This window comes from Somniosus microcephalus, chromosome 2 (genome assembly GCF_052327205.1).
Source record: "Somniosus microcephalus isolate GS21.2 chromosome 2, FLI_Smic_1.0, whole genome shotgun sequence".
In the NCBI taxonomy this organism is placed as follows: Eukaryota; Metazoa; Chordata; class Chondrichthyes; order Squaliformes; family Somniosidae; genus Somniosus; species Somniosus microcephalus.
This window is the reverse complement of record NC_140988.1, coordinates 103,548,327-103,570,499: the sequence shown is the minus strand read 5'-3', so window position 1 is coordinate 103,570,499 and position 22,173 is coordinate 103,548,327. Positions and strand designations below refer to the sequence as shown.

At 45.7% G+C, this 22,173-nt stretch overlaps 1 protein-coding gene across 8 annotated transcripts in view; it reads right to left on the bottom strand.

The window, feature by feature from the left end:
• arfip1 (ADP-ribosylation factor interacting protein 1 (arfaptin 1)) overlaps positions 1-22,173 on the bottom strand; it is a 253,443-nt gene that overhangs the window by 111,199 nt on the left and 120,071 nt on the right. For 5 of the 8 annotated variants that reach the window (XM_086011848.1, XM_086011876.1, XM_086011886.1 and 2 more), the window contains one exon: positions 2,318-2,419. In XM_086011848.1, coding sequence (XP_085867974.1) covers positions 2,318-2,419 — 102 coding nt within the window. The remainder of the gene's footprint in view (positions 1-2,317; positions 2,420-22,173) is intronic. The other 3 variants (XM_086011866.1, XM_086011903.1, XM_086011912.1) reach the window with 1 other exon arrangement.

Here is a 22,173-nt window from a genome sequence, read left to right as displayed (position 1 = left end):
TTCTTGTTATCCTTATTCCTTCCTTGAGCTTGTCCTTTACTCTCTTTTCTTGATTCTTTTATTATTAGGTTTCTGTAATTTCTAGCAGTTCCCTCCCCTCCATGCTATTAGCTTAAAGTCTTATTTACAGCCCTCGTTATCCTCTCCGCTAGGACCTTGGTCCCAGCCTGGTCAGATGCAGCCCGTCCCAACTGTACAGGTCCTTCCTGTCCTAGTACAAATTCTCATAACAGTGAACATTGCAAATATAATTTTATTTCCACTATATTTTATCTAAGAAAACAATTTACACCAGAGTGTGAATTACAGGCTATAATCTGATCCTAGGGTCCCAAGCAGTTTGAAACATTATTCAAACCCCTTCAATAAATTACAGCCATAGAAATGCCTTCCCCTTCATCTATTATTCTATGTGCAATCAATATGTTACGACATACTTTGGATATTAAAGGCAGTGTCTTTAATTTGCTGAATCAGCACCAACTAGCCCAATTCTGTACTGGTCAAGCTTTCCATTAATTATTTAGATTAAGTTCTGTAGATATCAAGCGCTACAAAGACATTTTTTTGAAAATTGTAACGAAAATGAATGACAAAGTTACGTGCATTGAAATTATTAATTCCCAAAGGATTAGTCGAAGTCGAGGACATCTAAATTGTAGTCAGTACATTGTTAACACTGTGAAGAGGGGAAAGGCACTGAACAGTATGGTGTACATTCATCATTCTTACAACTATTTCTGTGTAGCTAACTATTGACTTTACTTCGATTAGACACTATTTCCATGGCAATTCCATTTTAGGCCCCCTATTCCTCATGCTTTTATGATATTACATTTCCTGCTGGATAAAAACTTGCCCTGCAGGCTGATAGCACCTTTCACAAGCCAATCTGTAGTTGCACTGTCCTCTGCCTCTGGTGTGGTGTTCTTTGACTTCATTAAAGATATAATCCAATTCTGTTCTGGGTTTTAGACTACTTGCACTGAGGGAATCATCTATTTTCAAGCTCTTAGGAGCAGGACTTGCTGCAGAATAGAATGTGGGAATCAGAGTTCTGGATGAGCTGAAGTTTACAAAAAGGTGGAGGATAGTGAGGTCAGCCAGGAAAACATTGGAATAGTCAAGTCGGGATGAGGGTTTCAACGGCAGACAGTACTAAATTACTTGGAAAACATGTGGTGCTCAACAAATATTTGCACTGTCAGTTATGCTTTGTATATTCCCATTAATTTAGGTTATTGCTGTCCCTGGTGTTGCAAATAATTGTTCTGCACGCTTATTTCATTGATGTAATTCTGAACTGTCCTTTCCATACAGTGCTTAATTATCGAATTCATACTATGCAGCATTTTGTTTTCCATGATGACTTGCAGTATACGGGAAGGGAATAAACAAATACCCACATCGCCTCTGAGGCCAATAAGATATACATCCTCAATTCTGATGAAGGGTCCTCGACCCGAAAACGTTGACTCTGTTTCTCTCTCCTCAATACTGCCTGACCTGCTGAGTGTTTCCAGCATTTTCTGTTGTTATTTAAGAAATACATCCAGCCTTCTTTCATCCTTCTTGTATTAATCAAAATGACTGCCCATATATTTAGGTTCTGCAAGCACAAATTTTTGGCCTTATAAATTATTTTTGTCTGGGATATCATCTGGTGGGAGCAGCAGAGCATATTAAGGACATTTGGAAGCCCCCACATAAGCAATTTACCAGCCACAACATGACCATTAGTCCTTCATTAAGAGATGCAGGGAATGCATTGTTTTACTCCGATCCAGTTTCTGAGCCAAGGTTGTTAACCTGTGCTCGTGGGATCCACCATTATTTAGCGGGAGCTGGAAAACTGGACAGGCTTATCACGCCCACAGGACTGCACATGAAAGGATTTCTGTCAGAACCCAAACCTATTACAGGGGGGCACGGTGGCATAGTGGTTAGCACTGTTGCCTCACAGCGCCAGGGACCCGGGTTCAAATCCGGCCTCGGGCGACTGTCTGTGTGGAGTTTGCACATTCTCCCTGTGTCTGCGTGGGTTTCCTCCGGGTGCTCCGGTTTCCTCCCACAGTCCAAAGATGTGCGGGTTAGGTTGATTTGGCTATGATAAAATTGACCCTTAGTGTTAGGGGATTAAATACGTGGGGTTACGGGGATAGGGTGGGATATGTGTCGGTGCAGGCTCGATGGGCCGAAATGGCCTCTATCTGCACTGTGGGGATTCTGTGATTCTGTGATAATACTAACACTATAATGCAGCTAAAGTTATGACCATGCTGAAATAATAAGTACAAAAATAAAGTTGTGTCCATACCCACTTAAAATGCTCCTCTTGTGAATCACTTACTTCTCCATTACTGGTGACAGGAATTTCAGCTGCAGAATCTCTAGCAGATGCTTCTGCCATTTCAGATTCCTTTAAAAAGCAAAAGCAAACGGATTAATATTCTTGTTCACATTTAGACAACGCCAACATCAAATTGTTTTCATGCTCTCAAAGGTTGACACTGCAAGTACACCAGTCAACAAAAATAATGCAGTGCTGTCAAAACCTTAACATGCGGGATCCAGAATACTACAAGACAAGCTGTGCAAGTTATTCTTGCAGATTTACAATAGTAGAATCAGAAATGTTGAGTCCATATGCATTTACAATTGTCATTTTAACCAACACCATCAACAATCATTTATAGCTTTTTGCACCCAAAGGACTGATTAGATCATTTATTTTGTTTCCTCAGGAAAACAATTCATTACAATGTTGGATACAATTAAAATAATTTAATGAAAAATCCTTTATTCTTAGCAAATATTAAACTTCCTACAGTACTTTTCTAAATACAGAATTCAAATGAATCATTGACAATGTTCAATTTCAGGTAAATGGTTTGAGTACTTCCAAATATTACTACATTTTCTATTATTACACTTAAATAAATAAAAGCCACAGAAAACAATAATGAGTGTGAACAGTTAGGCAACTGATGCTCGTTCACTGGATTCTCAATGATAGTCTGAGCTAGATTTCCAGTTATGGTCCACATCTGCAATCTGAACTCTTTAACGAGAAGTTTCACCAATGTTGTCCAGGCCATCTGTTGGAGAAAGGAAACCTTCCACACTGCTCATCAAGCATCTTATTGAGCTAATTGTGGATTACTGCGACTGCTTCCACAGAAATATTTACAAGCTGCATCATACTGCCCTCTACACACAGGATAGTGCTGATGTGTAATGGAAGAATATATTTATTGTAATTTTTAACTAATTGTGAAATTATATCTGCATAGAATGGCAATTTTAATTTGGACGCAAACATGCTTTACAGTAGTGAAATAATTTACAAGGATCCATTCCAGACCAACAGAAGCAAGCTTTTCATATCTGTATTGGCACCCATGCACTTGGAATATGTAGTCTTCATTTTCACAGGCACTATAAGATAAACATTTCACTCCATGAGGTCTAGGGAAAACATTTCAGGGCTATGGGGAAAGAGCTAATAATTGGCAGTGAACCTCAGTTTATTCAACTTCTCCTGACTGCAAAACATGAGGATATGAGACAACATAAAACAAAACACAATCCAGAAAAAAAGCTCACCTTCACATAGAGTTACTGATTTTAACAAGTGCTACAGCAATCAATGGACACAAATTCGAAGTTTAAATATTTTTTAAGCTCCACAATGGCTGTGCTGAATTAACTCAGCCATCAGGGCACTACAATTGGCCTTGGAAGGAGTGAGGGGAGCCAGCAAGTCACCTTGCAGCCTCAAGAGGAAAGAAAATTGCATGGGTGTGCAGCAACCATTTTTTGAGGACTCTGGAAAAGATACTTTTTCAGTACATAGGATCCAATAATATGCACAATTATTAGTAATATACCCTTGTACAGTATATCTTAACTAACTTTGGTTGCATAAAATCTAAATGAGAGATTTATGTATATCTATTGCTTTCTGCATTTCTTGTAAGAATGCATAAAACAATTAAGTATACTCCGCTAAGGTAATGCAAGCCAGCAGAGTTGGGCTTCACTCATACTATGTCCACTGTGTGGAAACCAAGTACTACCAGAGAATGGGTACCCATCCCCCCGAATTCCAACCAATAATCCCTGAAAACTATGTTTGGAAGAAATAAAAGTAAATGATGTTGTGGGAGTTTAGCCAAGCAACATAAGCTAGCAATTTATTTTCCAACTCAGTTGGTCCACTGTAACCAAAACACAATACTATGCCATTCACAACTCCTCAGATAATGAAGCAGTCCATGCCCACATGCAATAAGACCTGGATGACGTTCAGGCTTGGGCTGATAAGTGGCAGGTAACATTCGCGCCACAGAAGTGCCAGACAATGACTATCTCCAACAAGCGAGAGTCTAACCACCTCCCCTTGACATTCAACGGCATTGCCATCGCCGAATCCACCACCATCAACATCCTGGGGATCACCATTGACCAGAAACTTAACTGGACCAGCCACATACAGTAAATACTGTGGCAACAAGAACAGGTCAGAGACTAGGGCCTAGAAATTGGGTATAGCCCCGCTTGAGGCGTTAGAACTGGTGGAGCGCTAAGTTTATAGCCAGACGAAAGTTATCGCTGCCTGGCGAGATATTGGGTTGCATCGCCCCCAAAGGGGATTGAGGAGCTAATTCAGCCGTTGCACGGTGCTCCTAAGACGCAAAAGTTCAGGCGCTACGCAATATCGACGCGGACAGGCGCAGCGCAGGTGATCTCAATTACGGGAAACCACGAGACCTCCAGGCGCCGGCCGGCTCTTAAAGGGGTGGGTCAGTCAGCCTGAGCTTCAACACCCAATGCCCTGTAGGCCTCAGAATCGGCGCTTGCCCTTGTCTGGCAGGACAAACTTGTTCAGCATGGAGAAGGTTAGACAGAGAGCAGAGCGCTTCAGCACTGAACCACTCGGTGGCTGCAGTTGAACGCCGTCGAGATGTCCTGTATCCGGATAATGGCAAGAGGCCGAATCAGAAGGCTTACCGACGATCTTGGAGGGAGGTTGCTGTGAGGGTCAACTCCAGCAGCATGGCAACCAGGACCCCTGTTCAGTGCAGGAAGAAATTCAACGACCTCACACGGATCGTTAGGGTGAGTGATGGTTTAGCAAACTTCTGATTCCCTCCATCTGCAGCTGACTTCGGGCACCCTGCTGCAATGATGCCCCAATGGCCATCTGTCAGCATGCACCCATGGCCCTTTCTGGGCACACACATGGACAGATGTCTCAAGGCCTCATGTAAGGGCTCTTGCACCATGGGGGGCATGCGATGATGTCTCAGGGCCTCATGTAAGGGCTCTTGCATCATGGGGGGCATGCGATGATGTCTCAAGGCCTCATGTAAGGGCTCTTGCACCATGGGGGGCATGCGATGATCTCTCAAGGCATCATGTAACAGAACTTCACCTTCTTTCCCCTGCAGTCCAAGCTGGCGATGATCCGAAAGGAGCAGCGTCGAACCGGTGGCGGACCTCCACAAGTGGTCACTCTCACGGATCTGGAGGAGAGAGTGCACCAGATACTTGGAGGATGTCTGTCTGGTCCAGTGACCACTGCATCTGCCGACCCCATTACCGACAGCGAGGGTAAGACTCTCACCTTTTTCACCTGTTGCCTTCCACTTGGTCCCCCCGCCAGCATGCATCCTCAGTGTGCAGCCATGTCAGAGCCTTGCCGCAATCTGGCATGCCTTTCAGCAAAGCTGTCCTTTTGCTAAAGCCACTCTGCCACCTCCCACTTTCAGATGAAGCAGCACCAACTCGGGCTCAACGCACTGAAGCTGCCAGTGCCAGTGCCACCGGAGACGAGGACCAAGAGGAATCCGGACCAGCCGTTGCAGAATCCGGGGAGCTGACACATCTACAGACTGGGGATAGTAGTCCCCTGGAGGGGAGGGGGGGTGCTCTGAGGATGAACCAGTTGCCGGACCAAGCGGCATGCAGCAACGCACGGGGTATAGGCAAGTTCGGCCACCGTCTCCCCGGAGGGCAAGGCAGGTCGTGATGACTGCTGCACAGTGTGCAGATGAGGTGCGTCGCCTGGCTGAGATGAGCAAACAGGCCCGGGTCAGACACACGGAGCTGATGGCTGCAGTCGAGAAGATGCCTGAGTCAATAGATTCATTGGCTAAGAGTATGTTGGACTTCGGGGCAACAATGGAGAGGGCTATCCAGGGCTTCGGGGCAACAATGGACAGGACTATCCAGGGCTTCGGCCCAACAATGGAGAGGACTGTCCACGGCTTTGAGTCGGCTATGGAAAGGACTGTTCAGGGCTTCGGACAATCCCTGGAAAGGTCTGTGCAGGGCTTGTCCGAGGCAGTGGAGCGGTCGGCACCTGCCTTGTCCGAAGCAATGGGAAGAACTGTCCAGGCCTTCTCCGAAGCACTGGCACCTGGCACACAGGTCCTCACTGTTGCCACGCAGTCACTTGCTGGGCTCCTCCACAGCCAGATTGACGCAACACGATCTCTCACTGTAGCCACCCTCTCTGCATCAGTTACGATCACCCCGGGCCCTTCCAGTCCCATACAAGGCCAGGAATCAGTGGAGCATGCGATTGTGGCAGATGAGCCGAGCCGCTCCCCTCAGATAGCCAGTGTGTCGTCCGACCATGGTGCAGGTGTCCTCTCTCGGCAGGAGACCATTGCACATGCCAGCGCTGGGACGCCTGCATTGCAGCTGCCACCACCTGCAGGCCACACTGCTTCCAGCCATGGTCACATCAAGCATCCTGCATCCGCACCCTCCAAGCTCAGAGGTCGGCCAGGCCGTCCCTCGGGCTTCTGCACTTCCAGACAGTCAGCAGGTGTCCCCCAGCCTTGAGGCCGCCACTGGGGCCCAATTACGTAGGAGCAGCAGGGAGGGAAGGGGCCGGGCGCGAAAGAGAAGTCGTTCTCCCTCAAGGGGCCAGTTGTAGAGGAAGGTGCTGAGACATTTGTTTGTCCAAATTCAAGGACACCCTCACCTGTTATATTTGCAGAAGGTTTGTTGAGTTTTGCGGCTTTGCCGAACAGTTCACAGTTATTTTGAAAGTTATGGTTTCTGTTGACATTACGTTGTTTAGCTGTAATGAAAGACTTTTGTGCCAATAAACAGAAGTTTCAATGTGGCATGGTGCATGTGACTACTTTCAGTGATGCTGGCATTCAGATGCCCTCAAACATTCAAAGTGCGCATGAGTTTGCACATTCTCCCTGTGTCTGCGTGGGTTTCCTCCCACAGTCCAAAGATGTGCAGGTTAGGTTGATTTGGCTATGATAAATTGACCCTTAGTGTTAGGGGATTAAATACATGGGGTTACAGGGATAGGGTGGGATATGTGTCGGTGCAGGCTCGATGGGCCAAAATGGCCTCTATCTGCACTGTAGATTCTGTGATTCTGTGAGTTAAGACTCTCATCATTCCGCCACAGGGGTCTCGACACAAGTCCAGATGAGCCTCTGACGTATGGCCCTTCCACTTTCAGCAGCCCTTCCATCTTCCTCCTCCTCCGCCTGCTCTTCCTCCTCCTCCTCCTCATCCTCCTACTCCTCCTCCTCCGCCTGCTCTTCCTCCTCCTCCGCCTGCTCTTCCTCCTCCTCCGCCTGCCCTTCCTCCTCCTCATACTCCTCATACTCCTCCGCCTGCTCTGCTGGTCATTGAGGGACAGCTGGAATTGGCTGGGTGCGTCGATTCGCCAAGTTGTGGAGCATGCAGCAGACGACGACGATGTGTCCCACTTGCTGCGGCGAGTACTGCAGGGATCCCCCCGAATCTTCCAGACATTGGAAACGCTTTTTGACAACACCAATAGTGTGCTGTTTACTGTGCCTGGTCGCCTGATGGCCGCTGCTGATCAGCTCTTCTGCTGGGGTGTCGGCCACACGGAGTGTTGTCATCAGCCATGGCCAGAGAGGATAGCCCTTGTCCCCAGTAAGCCAGCCTCGTCTTCGAGGCAGCCCCTCAAAAAGGTAACAAACTGAGGTCAACCGCAGGATAAAGGCATCGTGGCTGCACCCTGGGAAATGCGCGGTGACTGCCATGATGATTTGGCGGTGGTCACAGACCAGCTGCATGTTGAGGGAGTGGAACCCCTTGCGGTTGCGGAAGTCCTAAGGATGATGGCATGGCGCCCTCAAAGCCACGTGTGTGCTGTCACTCGCCCCCTGCACCATGGGGAAGTCCGCAATAGAAGCGACACCCTGCGCGCGCTCCGCCTGCTTGTGCAGGGTCTGAGGGAAGGTAATGAATTGATGCCTTCGCCTATAAAGGGCATCTGTAACTTGCCGGATGCAACAGTGGACTGCAACCTGAGCGACAGTCGCAATGTCTCCAATGGCTGACTGAAAGGATCCGTTGGCATAAAAATTGAGGCCATCAGTCAGTTTAGCGATCACGGGCAGAGAGGTTCTGCACCGTTCACGCGGCTGCAGATCCTGATCAAGCAGGTGGCACAGATCAGTAACAATGTCCCTCCAGAATCGGAGCCTTCCCAAACACTGCTCCTCCGACATGTCAAGGCTTGTCACCTGCTGCCTAAAGACCCTCGCAGCTTCCCGTCGGGTTGGCCGACCTCCATTGCCCCTCCTCCTTCTGGCCAATCCCGGCCCTCTCTCCCGCCGTCTCTCTGCCCCTTCACAGTGTTGGGCGATGAGGCCGTCGCCCTCCAAACAAGCTCTCATTCCGATGCTAGTTGGTCAAAAGGCTTTTAGGTGTAGTGCTGCAAGTGCTTCGGACAGGTTTGAAGGTCCCAAGTACTGTAAAGCTAAATTCCCAGAACTCCGCTCCACATTAGCTCGCCAACTCTCTCCAGCAACGATCGCAATGAGCAGGCCAAGTGGCAGAAGATTCTGCACTAGAGCTGTCCCCTTTAAATAGCGCCCCCCTACTCTGAGAAGGGCCTGTTAGCCCTCCCTCGAACTGTCACTAATAGCGCTGGGCGTTAAGGCTCCGGGCGCCACCCAATATGCGCTCAGACGCTGCTAAAAGGTGTTGCACACTGAAATGACGTCATGATCTGCTTGCGCTCGCGGGCGCGCGCAAACACTTAGCGCAGGCGCTAAATGTATAGTCAATATCTGAGTTGTCGCTATCTTCATAGCGAATGCCCCAACATAGGGTATCGCCCCAATTCTAGGTCTCTTTAGGCGCTCAGCGCCGGCGCTACCAACTGAATTTCTAGGCCTTTGTATTCAGCGGCAGTGTCTCACCTCCTGACTCCCCAAAGCCTTTCTACCATATGCAAGGCACAAGTAAGGAGTGTGATGGAATACTCTCCACTTGCCTGGATGAGTGCAGCTGCAACAGCATTCAAGAAGCTCGACACCATCCAGGACAAAGCAGCCCGCTTGATTGGCACCCCCATCCACCACCTCAAACATTCACTCCCTCCACCACCGGCTCACAGTGTGTACCATCTACAAGATGCACTGCAGCAACGCGCCAAGGTTTCTTCGGCAGAACCTCCCAAACCCGCGACCTCTACCACCTAGAAGGACAAGGGCAGCAGACGCATGGGAACACCACCACCTCCAAGTTCCCCTCCAAGTCACACACCATCCTGACTTAGATGTATATTGCCGATTCTTCATCGTCGTTGGGTCAAAATCCTGGAACTCCCTCCCTAATAGCACTGTGGGAGTACCTTTGCCACATGGACTGCAGTGGTTCAAGGCGGCGGCTCACCACCACCTTCTCAAGGGCAACTAGGAATGGGCAATAAATGCTGGATTTGTCAGCGACGCCCACATCCCATAAGTGATCTTTTTTTTTAAAATGCCTCTTCAAACAGATTATTAATTTGCTGCAACGAGGTCTTATCTAGAATATCCAACTTGAAACACAAACAATGAAATAGAGCATAGAAAATTCGAATAATGGGAGAATATGTCTTCTGTGCAATAGGTGCAGTGAAATGGTGAATCTATCCTTCGTAAATGATTTTACTACATCTACTGCACAAAGGAAATCTTCCCCCACATGTGGAATAGGAAAACTGCATTCCTTAAACCATGTTTTTGAGCAGGATCCCAAAAGTTGCCCTTATTTATCCCCCCACCTCTCCTGAAGATGCTGATTCTTGCCAGGGTATAGCATGTGCTATCAATCTTCCAATACCTCACTAAGTAAGAGAGAGAAAGAAAGAGAGTGAAAGACAAAGAGAGAGAAAGACAGACAGACAGAGACAGAAAGAACAAAATATAGACAGAAAGAGACAAAGAACAGAAATAATGGACTTGCTTTTATACAATGCTTGAACCCACAACCGGCAAGAGGCGAGAGTTACCACTGAGCCAAGACTGACACCATGACAGATTCTGCCTGACCTGCTGAGTGCTTCCAGCATTTTCTGTTTTCGTTCCCCACACATATACTTCCCTAAAGAATCACTGGAGCTCAATCAGAACTGCAAACCCTGGCTGATCTTTACACTCCATATCCTAGGTGGGGAAGGGGCAAGGCCCATTTCAGCACCTTAAATGCGGTCCTGGCTGCAGAGTGTGAAATGAAACCTGAAATCTTCTTGTCTGCAGAGCTTAATGCTACACTGGCTTATGGCTTTATTGATTAGGTCACAAGGGAGCGCCAAAGCTTTCCTTATTACATTTCTTCAGTTTGTCACTTAAAAAGGAATCTCACATCAGTAAGAGTTTCTCTTAAACCACTCCAAAGAATATTACTTTGACACCCTTTTGGCAGTTCTTTTCCTTTTTAGTGTAGAAGTGCTAATAACTTCAGAAGAGAATGGTTCTATTTACTAACGCTAACAATATATGGGGAGTGGAATAACCTACATATACAATACATTAATTGACATGATCACTGAAGCGCACCAGGTGAAGGCTGTTTATGTATTGATGTCAATTCAGTTTTTTTACATTAGTTTCAGCAACTCTTGTAAGTTGGTTCCTCTACTAAAGTAAATCAACACTTAGGGGGAGAAATTGGGTTGAGGCGCCAAAGTGGCGCCAAGTTCGCCTGGGCGCTGATTTTTGTGCAGCGTTCGGAGCATTAACGAACATCAGAAATTCAGTTACAGCGCCCCTAGAGGGCGACGTGGCGAGGCTCGAGGCGCTCCGCGTCCCTCTTAGGGCGCTGAAACTGAATATCGCACGGCACGCTGCGGTACTGCAGGCCTTCCTCCCATTGTTAAGGGGGAGGGGCCTGCAACAGCGCGATCCCTGATCGCGAGTGCCAGCAAAAGAGCCCGGCACTGAGGAGAAGTGCCGGGCTCCCGGGAAACAGCCGGCAATGCCGCCGGGGGGGGGGGGGGGGCGGGGGCGGGGGTGTCAGGAGGCCGGGGACGGAGGTGCTGCGCACCTCCACTTTAACTTGCGCCACTGCCGGCACAGCAAGGCCCCATGAACCGGGCGCGGGTAGCGAACGGCACTACAGCAGCGTTCGCTACCAAATATCGCGATCGGGGCGCTAATGGGGCGCTGCGCACACTGATGACGCCATCGGTGGCGGCGCAGCGCAACAGGCTAACGCCACCATTAGCGCCCCCGCTGAATATCGCGGGAGGCGCGGCCAGTGGCGCTACAGCCACTGACTGCCCTCTTTAGGCGCTAATAGGTAGCGCTACATACCCAATTTCTCCCCCTTAGTGTTTAACCAAAAGATATATTTTTTAAATATCCTCTTCTCATGGCCTTCCTGAACTGTGATTACAAATCCTGGCATTATGCTTCAATAAATAGGCCTCAATTAATTATCCCAGATTGAATGGTGTTTATCTGGGAAAGAAGCACACACACATATGTCAATCTCTCATTAACCAGAAACTCAACTGGACCAGACACAAATACCTTGGCTGCTAGAGTAGGTCAGAGGCTGGGTATTTCTTCTGCTTTCCTAAAGCCTCTCCACCACCTACATGGCACAAGTTAGAAGTGTGCTGTCGTTACCTGGATGGGTGCAGCTGCAATAATATTCTAGAAGCCTGCCACCATCCAGGACAAAGCAGTCCGCTTGATCGGCACCTCATCCATTTGCCTAAACATACACCCACTCCACCACTGGCGTACGTGGCTGCAGTGTGTACTAGCTACAGGATGCACTGCAGCATGTACCAAATCCTCGACATTCACCACCAAGGAGGACAAGGGTAGCGGGTTGGGAACAATATCACCACCAAGTTCCCATTCAGGTCATACACCTGATTATGACATATTTCACTGTTCCTTCATCGTTATTGGGTCAAAATCTTGAAACACCCTACATAACACCTTTATCACATGGATTGCAGTGTTTCAAGAAGGCTGCCCATCACCACCATCTCAAAGTCATGGGTAATGAATGCAGGCCTTGGCAGCAACACCCACATCCCAAGAATGAATAATTTTTTTAAAACTCCTACATTCACATGTATAATGAAAACTGCTTATGCAAACTTGTCAATCTGTAATTACACCCCTCCTTCTCTCTCAAACCACCCACTTTCTTTCAACCCTGCCTCTCTATCACCTCCTCCCTCTCTCTGCCTCCATCCCCTCTAACTTTCCCCATTGTTTCATCCTCCTTCCCCATGCTTTTCCCTCAAAGTTTGCTTTCAAGTAAACATAAAACAAATCAAAAGTAGGAGGAAAGAAACCTCTTCTCTGTATTTGTGCCCTTCCGTCTGTCCCTCTCTCCCTCTGCCTTCCCTTCTTGAAATCCCTCCACCTCTCCATCTCCCTTTCCTGCTTTAAGATTGTCCTTAAAACTCTCCTCTTCATCCAAGCTTTTGGTCATTCCTCCTAATATCGCCTTCCTTGGCTCAGCTTCCATTTTTGTCGTACTGTGAAGTGCCTTGAAACATTTTTTCTACGTTGAAGGTTCTGCAAATACAAGTTATTGTCTTATATGTGTTAGAAATTAGAATCTCTGTCTCACAGGTGTAAGCCATTAGCATTATTGACCTTTGCTAACTGCCAACAAATGTAGGTGAAGAAGTAAAATGGCTTTAAATTCAACTGTTCTTTGTTTTTGTTCATGCTAGTGTTAAGTTTAAAAACTCACTTTCTCTCCGTCAGCTTAATACATTTTCTGAAGTTGATAGAACAAAAAGTACCAGCCAGTTGTGGTATGGGGTTATCTATTACACAGGAGGGATGGGGAAAAAAGATATCAATAAAACATGGCAAGAAATTTAAGTGAAGAGAAAGGATAAGTGAAAACCAGAGTTCAAACTACTCCTGCTCGGAGGCCAATTTTACTTAAGTAAATAACCAGGGCTTGCGCTAAATTTAAATGAATGTTGCTGAAGACACTATATAAATACACTGTTTAGTCAAGATTGTATTTCATCCTGTAATTAATTCTTAAAATCGAAGTAAATTTGTACAAAACAAAAATCACTAAATAAAACTAGGTAAATCAGAATCCATTCTTTTAAACATTTTCATTTAAGCACTATAGCAACTTTTTAGGAAGATCTGACAGCATGCAAAAAAATTCCCAAACACCTTCTGCAGTGTGTCCAATGACACAACTGAAGAATGACTGCAAATAATGTTTGAGGATGCTGAATAATAGTTAGCTGCCAAATGACATTTAAAGTTGCCAACATGTGCTGTGATACCAAAATCTAGCATAATGGTACTGGGTTATTGGAAAAGTGGACAGCAATATACACCTCTAGTGATTGAAGTTTTAGCAACACAAGGCTTTCCTTTTAAAGATAGGGGGGCGGGGGAGGAAATTCAGTTGTTTGCACCTCCCGTTAGCGCCTTAAGAGGGCACTAATGGGGCACAAAGCAACTAGCGCCCGGGCACGGCGATGTTTGCGCCGCTCACGAAATTAACTAGACATTTTGCAGCGGCGCTAAACACTGCCGCCACGATCTCTTGCGCCGGCAGATCGTGACGTCAGTCGAGTGCGCAATGCCCCGGTAGCACCCCGGACCGGATATTGAGTGGTGCCCCCTGCCTTACCGCCCGCCGCTAGCAACGACAGGTTGAGGGGAGCATTTTGCAGTCAGAAAGAGACTGGGGGAGCGCTATTTAAAGGCGACCGCTTCCTGCCTTTTTTTGTTGGTGACATTTGTGCACCACGCATTCTGAGAGAGAGAGAGAGAGAGAGAGAGAGACTTCTGGAGAGTTTCAACGCTGTGTGAAGGAGTTTTGCGTACTGAGCAGCACTTTGCAGATTGATTTTGATTTGTCCTTCCTTGTATCTATTTAGAAGAGATTGTGGGGGCTGCACTCTGAGCTCTTTCCCTGGGTCTCTCCATTGTTCTTTCCAGCAGATTTGATGTACAGGTCTCTCCAGGCCGAGATTCAAGGCTGCAATGAGCAGGATGTGGATGGAGAGCAAGAACAACCCTCCCCTTTAAGATAAAGACAGAAAATGCTGGAGAAACTCAGCAGGTCAAGCAGCATCTGTGAAGAGAGAAACAGAATTAACGTTTCAGGTCGATGACCATTCGTCAGAACTCCCCTTTAAGAATTTGCCAGTGCCAGTGTGTCTGTGTTCCATTGCTGACTGACATCACATGAGCTTCGCCAGCGCTGTGAGCTAGCGCCTCGCTCCTTGGCCTTTGCGCCTTAAGACAGATGTGAAGCGCCTGATTTAGCGCTCCAATCACCTCCAGGGGTAATAAAAGCCAAGTTTGCTGTCGGAGGCAATAATTAGCGCCAGGCGCTAAACTTTGCGCACGGCTGATAATGGCGCCCCAAACGGGGCGATACTGAATTTTTCCCCCAGGCTGTTTACATTGCTTATCATGTTACTATCCCTTCCTCTATTTCTTTGCGTTTCATTATTAAGGTCTTTTAAATCAGTCAATTTACTAACCCAAATCTGTCACATGCACAATAGCAAAATACTGCGGATGCTGGAAGTCTGAAATAACAGAAAATGCTGGAAACACTCAGCCGGTCAGACAGCATCCGTGGAGAGAGAAAAACAGAGTTAACGTTTCAGGTCGATGACCTGAAATACAATGGACCCTTCTGACAAAGGTTCATCGACCTGAAACGTTAACTCTGTTTTTCTCTCTCCACGGATGCTGTCTGACCGGCTGAGTGTTTCCAGCATTTTCTGTTGTTATTTCTGTCACATGCGGGTGCTTTGTAGCAGCAGCATCACCATCACTTTAGCTCTCCTGAATAGAGGTAAAACAGAGAATGGTCTCACTTCCCAGTGTCCAGTGAGGATTAACATAAGATTTCTGTCTCACCTTTGATCCAAGTACTACAAGTATTACCACTGTGACCAAGTCAGTAGAGATGACCCCATGAATTTTAATTCTTAATTTCAACTAAAATAATTTTCAAGATGGCCAGCTGTGACTAAAATAAAGTGAAAAGCAAAAGCTTCTAATAATTCCATAGAAAATAGACAACATGTCATCAAGAAACAAAATAGTTTATTCCACTTGTGAGAAGACGTTTATTACTCAGTTGGGACATGGTTATTCAGGTTTACCAGATTTTCCACACTTGGGCGATTGATAGAATGTACTGCACGCACAACTTGGTGTCCCGAATGGCACGTTACTTTCCAAGACCCAGAGTCAGGACTTGACGGTGCAGGTGGCTAAGATCCTACGATGGGAAAGGGAGGAACCAGAGGTTGTAATAGCCAAGTGATATAGGTAGGTGTAGAATGGAAGTCCTACAAAGAAAATTTCAGGAACTAGGTAAAAGATAGAATAAAACAGCTTCCAGGGTAGTAAACTCAGGATTACACCCTGTGTCACATGATGTGTGTGTGTGTGTGTGTGTGTGTGTGTGTGTGTGTGTGTGTGTGTGTGTGTGTGTGTGTGTGTGTGTGTGTAAGAAAGAGAAAAAGAAAAGGAAGGTTAATAAGTGGCTGAAGATGATGTAGGAGGGAAGGTCCACTTCTCGAAGAAGGAACGGCTGTACCATTGGGATGGCCTTCAACTAAACTGAGGAGCACATTCATCTTAGCTGGCATGATAAATACAACCACTGACAAACATTTAAACTAGGGAATAAGGAGGAAGGAGATAACTGTGGATCAATTATTAGGAAGAAACCATATTGATAAAGCAAGGAAATCAAGGAATGAACTAACCTGTTTTTACAGAGATGCCAGCAGGATAAGAAATACAATGGATGAGTTAGATGTGATGGTAAATAGGAAGTTAATAGATAGCAGAATTACTAAACCTGGGTAAAAGATAATCAGTGGGGAACAAGTCTGCAGGGCCACAGGTGCTCTGGAAAAACAAAGGAGGAAAGAAAGTGTGGTTTACTGTTTATAAGAGAAGGTTTACACACAGCTGAGATAAAGAACTGAGAATTGTCTCAGAGTCTCTTTGGGTGGACCTGGAAGGTTGAAAAGGGAATGAGTTTGTGATACAAATATATTACAGGTTGCCACAAAGTAAAATTGAGCTGTATGTACTGTTGTGTAATGTAATGTAATAAATATTTTAATCTTCCTGACAAAGGCTAGTATTTACTATAGGAGACAATCTGTATGCAAGAAGGAGTTTATTGAGGTGCTTCAAGATGCTTCTCTTAAATAACAGTGAGGAAACACAAGGGGGAAGGCAACATTGGATTTACTCCTAACTAATGGAGGAGGAAGCAATAAACCAAGTTGAAGTAAAGGAACATTTGTGGTTTATGTCCATAAAGTTTTAGTTTTAAGGTTGCTGTGGAGACAGAATAGACAACAAAGTATTAAGAAATCTATTTCAGGAGAGCAGACTTTAAGGTGATGAATTACTACATTAACAGAATAAAATGGGAAGAGATATTTAAAGAGAAAGATGTGGAGGGAAAATGGGATTAAGGAGATTTTTTTTACATTGAAACAAGTTGAACACAAGAGAGTAAAACCAGCATGGATGAAAAGGGAAGTCATGGATATTACACAAGATAATTACCGATGAGGAAGGCCATTCAGCCCATCCTCGTACATCTATCCTGAATCACTCTAAACAACAAATACTAAAAGTCCCCCATTCCAGCATCCAATTGGTCCTTAAGATTCCTGGGTTTTCACCTGCTCGACACTATCCAGGAGTCCATTCCATGTGTTGATCACTCTTTGTTTGAAGAAGAACTTCCTGATATCAGTCCGAAATTTGCCTTTTTCCAGTTTAAACCTATGAACTCTTGTCCTAGTCTTGCAATTTAATTTGAAGTAACTTTCCAGATTTACCTTTACCATACCATTTACAATCTTGTACATCTCTCTACGATCATCTCTCAGATGGCTTTTTTCAAGGCTGAAGAGCCCACGTTTCTCCAGTCTTTCTTCATAATTGAGACCTCCAAGAATGGGGTTCATTCTCATTGCTTTCTTTGCTCAGTCTCCAGGGCCAGAATGTCCAGAACTGGACACAGTACTCAAAGGTATGGTCTGAGCAGAGCAGTGAATGGTTCGATCATGACTTCCCCTGACTTGTACTCTACTATTCTGGCAGAAACAAATGATGTATAATATTCTGAAATGTACAGAGAAGGAATAGGAAAGGAAGAACGATATAAATCAAGCAGTGGAATCCCAAGAATATGGGCAAAGGAGAAAAAGAGCAGAATATAGCAGAAAATATAAAATGACAGTAACAAAGCATTGTTTATGTACACCAGGAACAAGAGAAGGGTGCAGAGGGCTACTGAAGTGTTTACCAGTGGCAGTAGAGAGGTAGTGTCTCAGAACAGGGATATGATAAGATTACTAAACAAAATCGTGTGACTTTTGAACCACTGAAAGAGGTGCCAGAGTTGAGGAATGAGTATAAAGGAGCGATCAGACTGGATCCCCATCATATCATGAGAATACTAGAAAGCTTTAGGAAGCTTAAGGTAAACAAAGTTCCAGACTCTGACCATTTCCATGCTAAGAATCATCTGGTCTGATTAGAGAGCTGGCATGGATGCAGAGGAGCAAGCCACATCTGATTAATATTATGGTTTTCTTTAAGTAGATTACAGATCTGGTGAATGGGGTGAGGCCATGGATGCAATCCATCTGGATTTCAGGAAGATATTTGAGACTGTCCCACAGAACAAACTGTTTCATAAGATGTGTGCCCATGGGAAAAATGGCTAACCATTGGCTGGATTGATGCGTAGCTGGAAGGTTGACAGCAAAGGATGATGTATGAGTGCAGTGTCGTCCAATATATTCGCCACTAGCCACATGTGGCTAATTCCATTTTTGATTAGTAAATAGACACAGTCATTGGGCAAGTGACGTTAATACTCATTTGCATGGCATATGCACGTACACTTCAACCTTTTTGTGCACTGTTGGTAAAATGGTAAGCTGTAATGCAGACTGTACAAGTGTTTTTTTGATCGTTATGTGCGCTTTTATTTCCTTGGTTACTGCTTATTGGTTATCTCCTAAAATGGTGTTAATGGCACAGGGTGAGCAGCATTTAACCACGTTCTGGATGGAGAGCAGAGATGGGTCTGGGGCATCTCACTGTGCGAGTCAACATTGCCAGCGATCACTCTAATGAAATCAAGTAATGCTCGCAACTGCTGGCCGAAAACTTAGAAGCTGCACTAAGATGTGTTGGGTCTAATACATTTATGCCAGAATTCCAAACTTTGGTGATAGAGAAAGACTGCAAAGTTTCACACTGAATCTAGGAACAGCAATAGGCCATTCAGCCCCTCAAGTCTGTTCCGCCATTCAATTAGATCATGGCTGATCTATAACTCAACTCCATTTACCCGCCTTTGCTCTATATCAGTTGATACCTTTACCCAACAAAAATCTATCAATCTCAGTCTTGAAAATTTCAATTCATCCAGCATCCACAGCCTTCTGGGAGAAAGAGTTCCAGATTTCCACTACATTGTGTGTGAAAAAGTGCTTCTGCATTTCACTACTAAATGGCCTAGCTCTAACTTTATTATGCTCCCTTGTTCTGGATTCTCCCACCCTATCGAATCCCTTTATCATTTTAAAGACCTTGATTAGATCTCCCCTCAATGTTCTAAACTCAAGGGAATAGAATGGTGGTAGATATTTAAGTAACTGTACACATGAAGTACATTTACTTGTATTGTGTGCAAGCAATTTTCCACTAAAAGTAGTGCCTGTCGCTAAAATGGTGTCGCCTTAGACACACCTGTGGCTAGTCAGCGATTTATATTGGACAACACAGTATTAATGTAAACTGGTTGGCAGTGGTGTCTCACAGGGGTCAGTGTTGGGGCCACTATTGTTCACTTTCATAAATAGGTTAGAGGATGGTATATTGTCCAGGGTGCCTAAGTTTGCAGATGGCACCAAGTTAACTATAGTAGGAAATGTTAACCAATGTGCAATAATCCAAAAAAACTTTTACAGGCTAGGTAGTGGGTAGAGATTTGGCAGGTGTAACTCAACACAGATAAGTAAAAAGTTGTGATTAGGTAGAAGGATCAAGATCATGGAGTACACAAAAAATGGTAACATACTTCAGAGCAGGAGAGAGATCTGGGGGTCCTGGTGGACAGGTCACTAAAACCACTAGTTCAGTGCTTGCAGGTCGTCAAGAAAGCAAATGAAATGTTGAAGCATAACTAGGGGTCTGACTTAGAAGTCAAAGCAGGTGGTAATGAAGTTGCTTCTGGCCTTGCTGAAGCTGCATCTGGAGTACTGTGTTTAGTTTTGGTCTCCAGAAAATATTGCCTACCCTGGGACTTTACTCGCCACAGAAGAGGAGGATGAGGTTTTTCACACGAGATATTTGAGATTTTCACAGGTACGAAGAATTTGGATTCGGGAAAGTTCTATTGGACAATGCCCACGATTCAAAGACTGAAGGGAGACAGTTTAAAAATAAGGGTGTAAAAAGAAATTTAGGCTGTAATTTTCGAGAAGGAGTGGGATAGAATTGTGAAGTAGATTACCACTTAGGATAAAGGAACAGAAAATCATGGCAGTTTAAAAAAAATACTGGAAGAAATGGCACACAGGGCTACCTGTTCTAGAAATACAAGGAGAAACCTGTTAAGTTTGGACGGGTAGGCTAAGTGGACAACAGTCTTCTGCTGCCCAAAACATTACTACGATACTGTTAAATCCATGAATCTTGATGTATGGTGTCCTTCAATAAATAGACAGAGATCGCAGGGGAACAATCAACAGGTGTTTACTGGATGAGGGTTACTCTAAAACTAACAGTACAGATCCCTACTCAGGGTTTATATACAGGTGTGGTCACTGCCGGTACTACAGTATACAGGAGCTGTAAAAAGTAGTTCTCCCCTTAAAAGGTACATACACTACAATTCCTCCCCTTTTAGATTAACAGTACCATAACATTCATTTAACAATTAACACTTTTAACATGCAACATTAACTGAAAATAGTCCATTTATAAATTCAGTCTTTGGGGCAGCTTCCTGATCCTTTCTGGATAGCACCTTTCCTGAGTGTCTTGCTCTTGGTGCGGAGGCGATTCTGGCCCCCTGTCATCAGTTGGTTCATCAGCTTCCGATGCTACTGTTTCTGGGGTAGATGCTACCTGTATGTCGGGTTCATCACCAGGTACGCGAGACATGGGGTTGACTCGTTCCTGTGACTCTAGGATCTGGTCGACATGGCGTCTCACAATGTTCTCCCCAACATCCACTGTGTACATTAGTGGCCCCTGCCGTGCGCATATCGTTCCTGGTTGCCATTTCTCTGTTCGGTAGTTGCGGGCCAAAACTGGTTGCCCTACATTGAAGCTCCTTGTCGGCTTCTCATTGATGTGCTGGAATTGCTTACTCTCAACATCTCTTCGTACATTTGGTCTGAGCAAATCCAGATGAGATCTCAACCTTCGGTTAAAGAACATCATGGCCGGGGTCTGGTTGGTGACTGCATGTGTCGCATTTCTGTAGGCTAACAGGAAATTGTCCACCTTATGCTGCAGTGGAATGTCGTCATCGCACATGGCCGTTACTGCCTTTTTAAAGGTTTGTATGAACCTCTCAGCCAATCCATTTGTGGCTGGATGATACGGGGCGGATGTGTAATGCCTTACCCCATTCCTTTTCATAAATTTCCGAAACTCTTTGGACACAAACTGTGGTCCGTTATCAGAGCAAATCTGCTCTGGCAAGCCGTTCCTGGCAAATATGGTCCGTAGGACTGCAATAGTTTTCTCCGTGGTGGTGGAGGACATTTTGATCACCTCAGGCCATTTCGAGTGCACATCCACGGCTATTAAAAACAATGGACCAGCAAAATCAATATGCACCTGTTGCCATGGAGAGGAGGGCCACTCCCATGGGTGTAGAGGGGCATGTGGTGGTGCATTTTGGACCTTCTGGCATCCTGAGCAGCTCTTTGTCAGGTCCTCGATTTGCTGATCGATCCCCGGCTACCACACATAAGCCCTAGCAAGGCTTTTCATTTTCACCCCTCCCAGATGGCCTTCGTGAAGCTCATTGAGCACTCTCTCCCTTAACTTGGGTGGAATTACCACTCGGGATCCACACATCAAGGTCCCCTGGCATACTGACAGCTGTTCTCTTCTGGATGAGAATGCTGGCAGTGAGTTGCCATGTGTTGGCCATCCCTTCACCGTCAAGTCATATACCCGAGACAGTGTCGGGTCATTTCGGGTCTCCTTCTCTATATCCGCGTTAGTTACTGGCAAGCGCTCAATTATAGTCGAATAAAATATTTCGACAGGGTCCACTGCTGGTGCTTCCTCCGCAGTAGGCAGTGGCAGGCGTGATAGCCCATCAGCGTTTCCATGCTGTTTCGTGCCTTTATATTCTATTTCATATTGGTTCGCCCCTAGAAAAAGGGACCATCTTTGTAGCCGTTGCGCAGTCATCACCGGAACGCCCTTCTTTGGATTAAAGATGGAGACAAGTGGTTGGTGGTCAGTCAGCAAGGTGAACTTCTGCCCGTGCAGACAGTGATTGAACTTTTTCACTCCCCACACTAGGCTGAGGGCCTCCCTGTCAATCTGGCCGTAGTTACGCTCGGCTGAGGTTAGTGACCGAGACGCAAAGGCTACTGGCCTCTCCGAGCCGTCTGGCAATTTGTGCGACAGCACCGCTCTAATACCATAGGGTGATGCATCACACGCCAACCGAATTGGTAGTGCTGGGTTGAAATGAGCCAACACCTCTTTTGATGTGATCAATTCTTTGCACTTCTGGAAAGCTCGTTTACATTCGTCACTCCACTTCCATGGTACCCCTGTTTGCAGTAGGGTGTTCAGTGGGTGTAGTACTGTAGACAAATTCGGCAAGAAC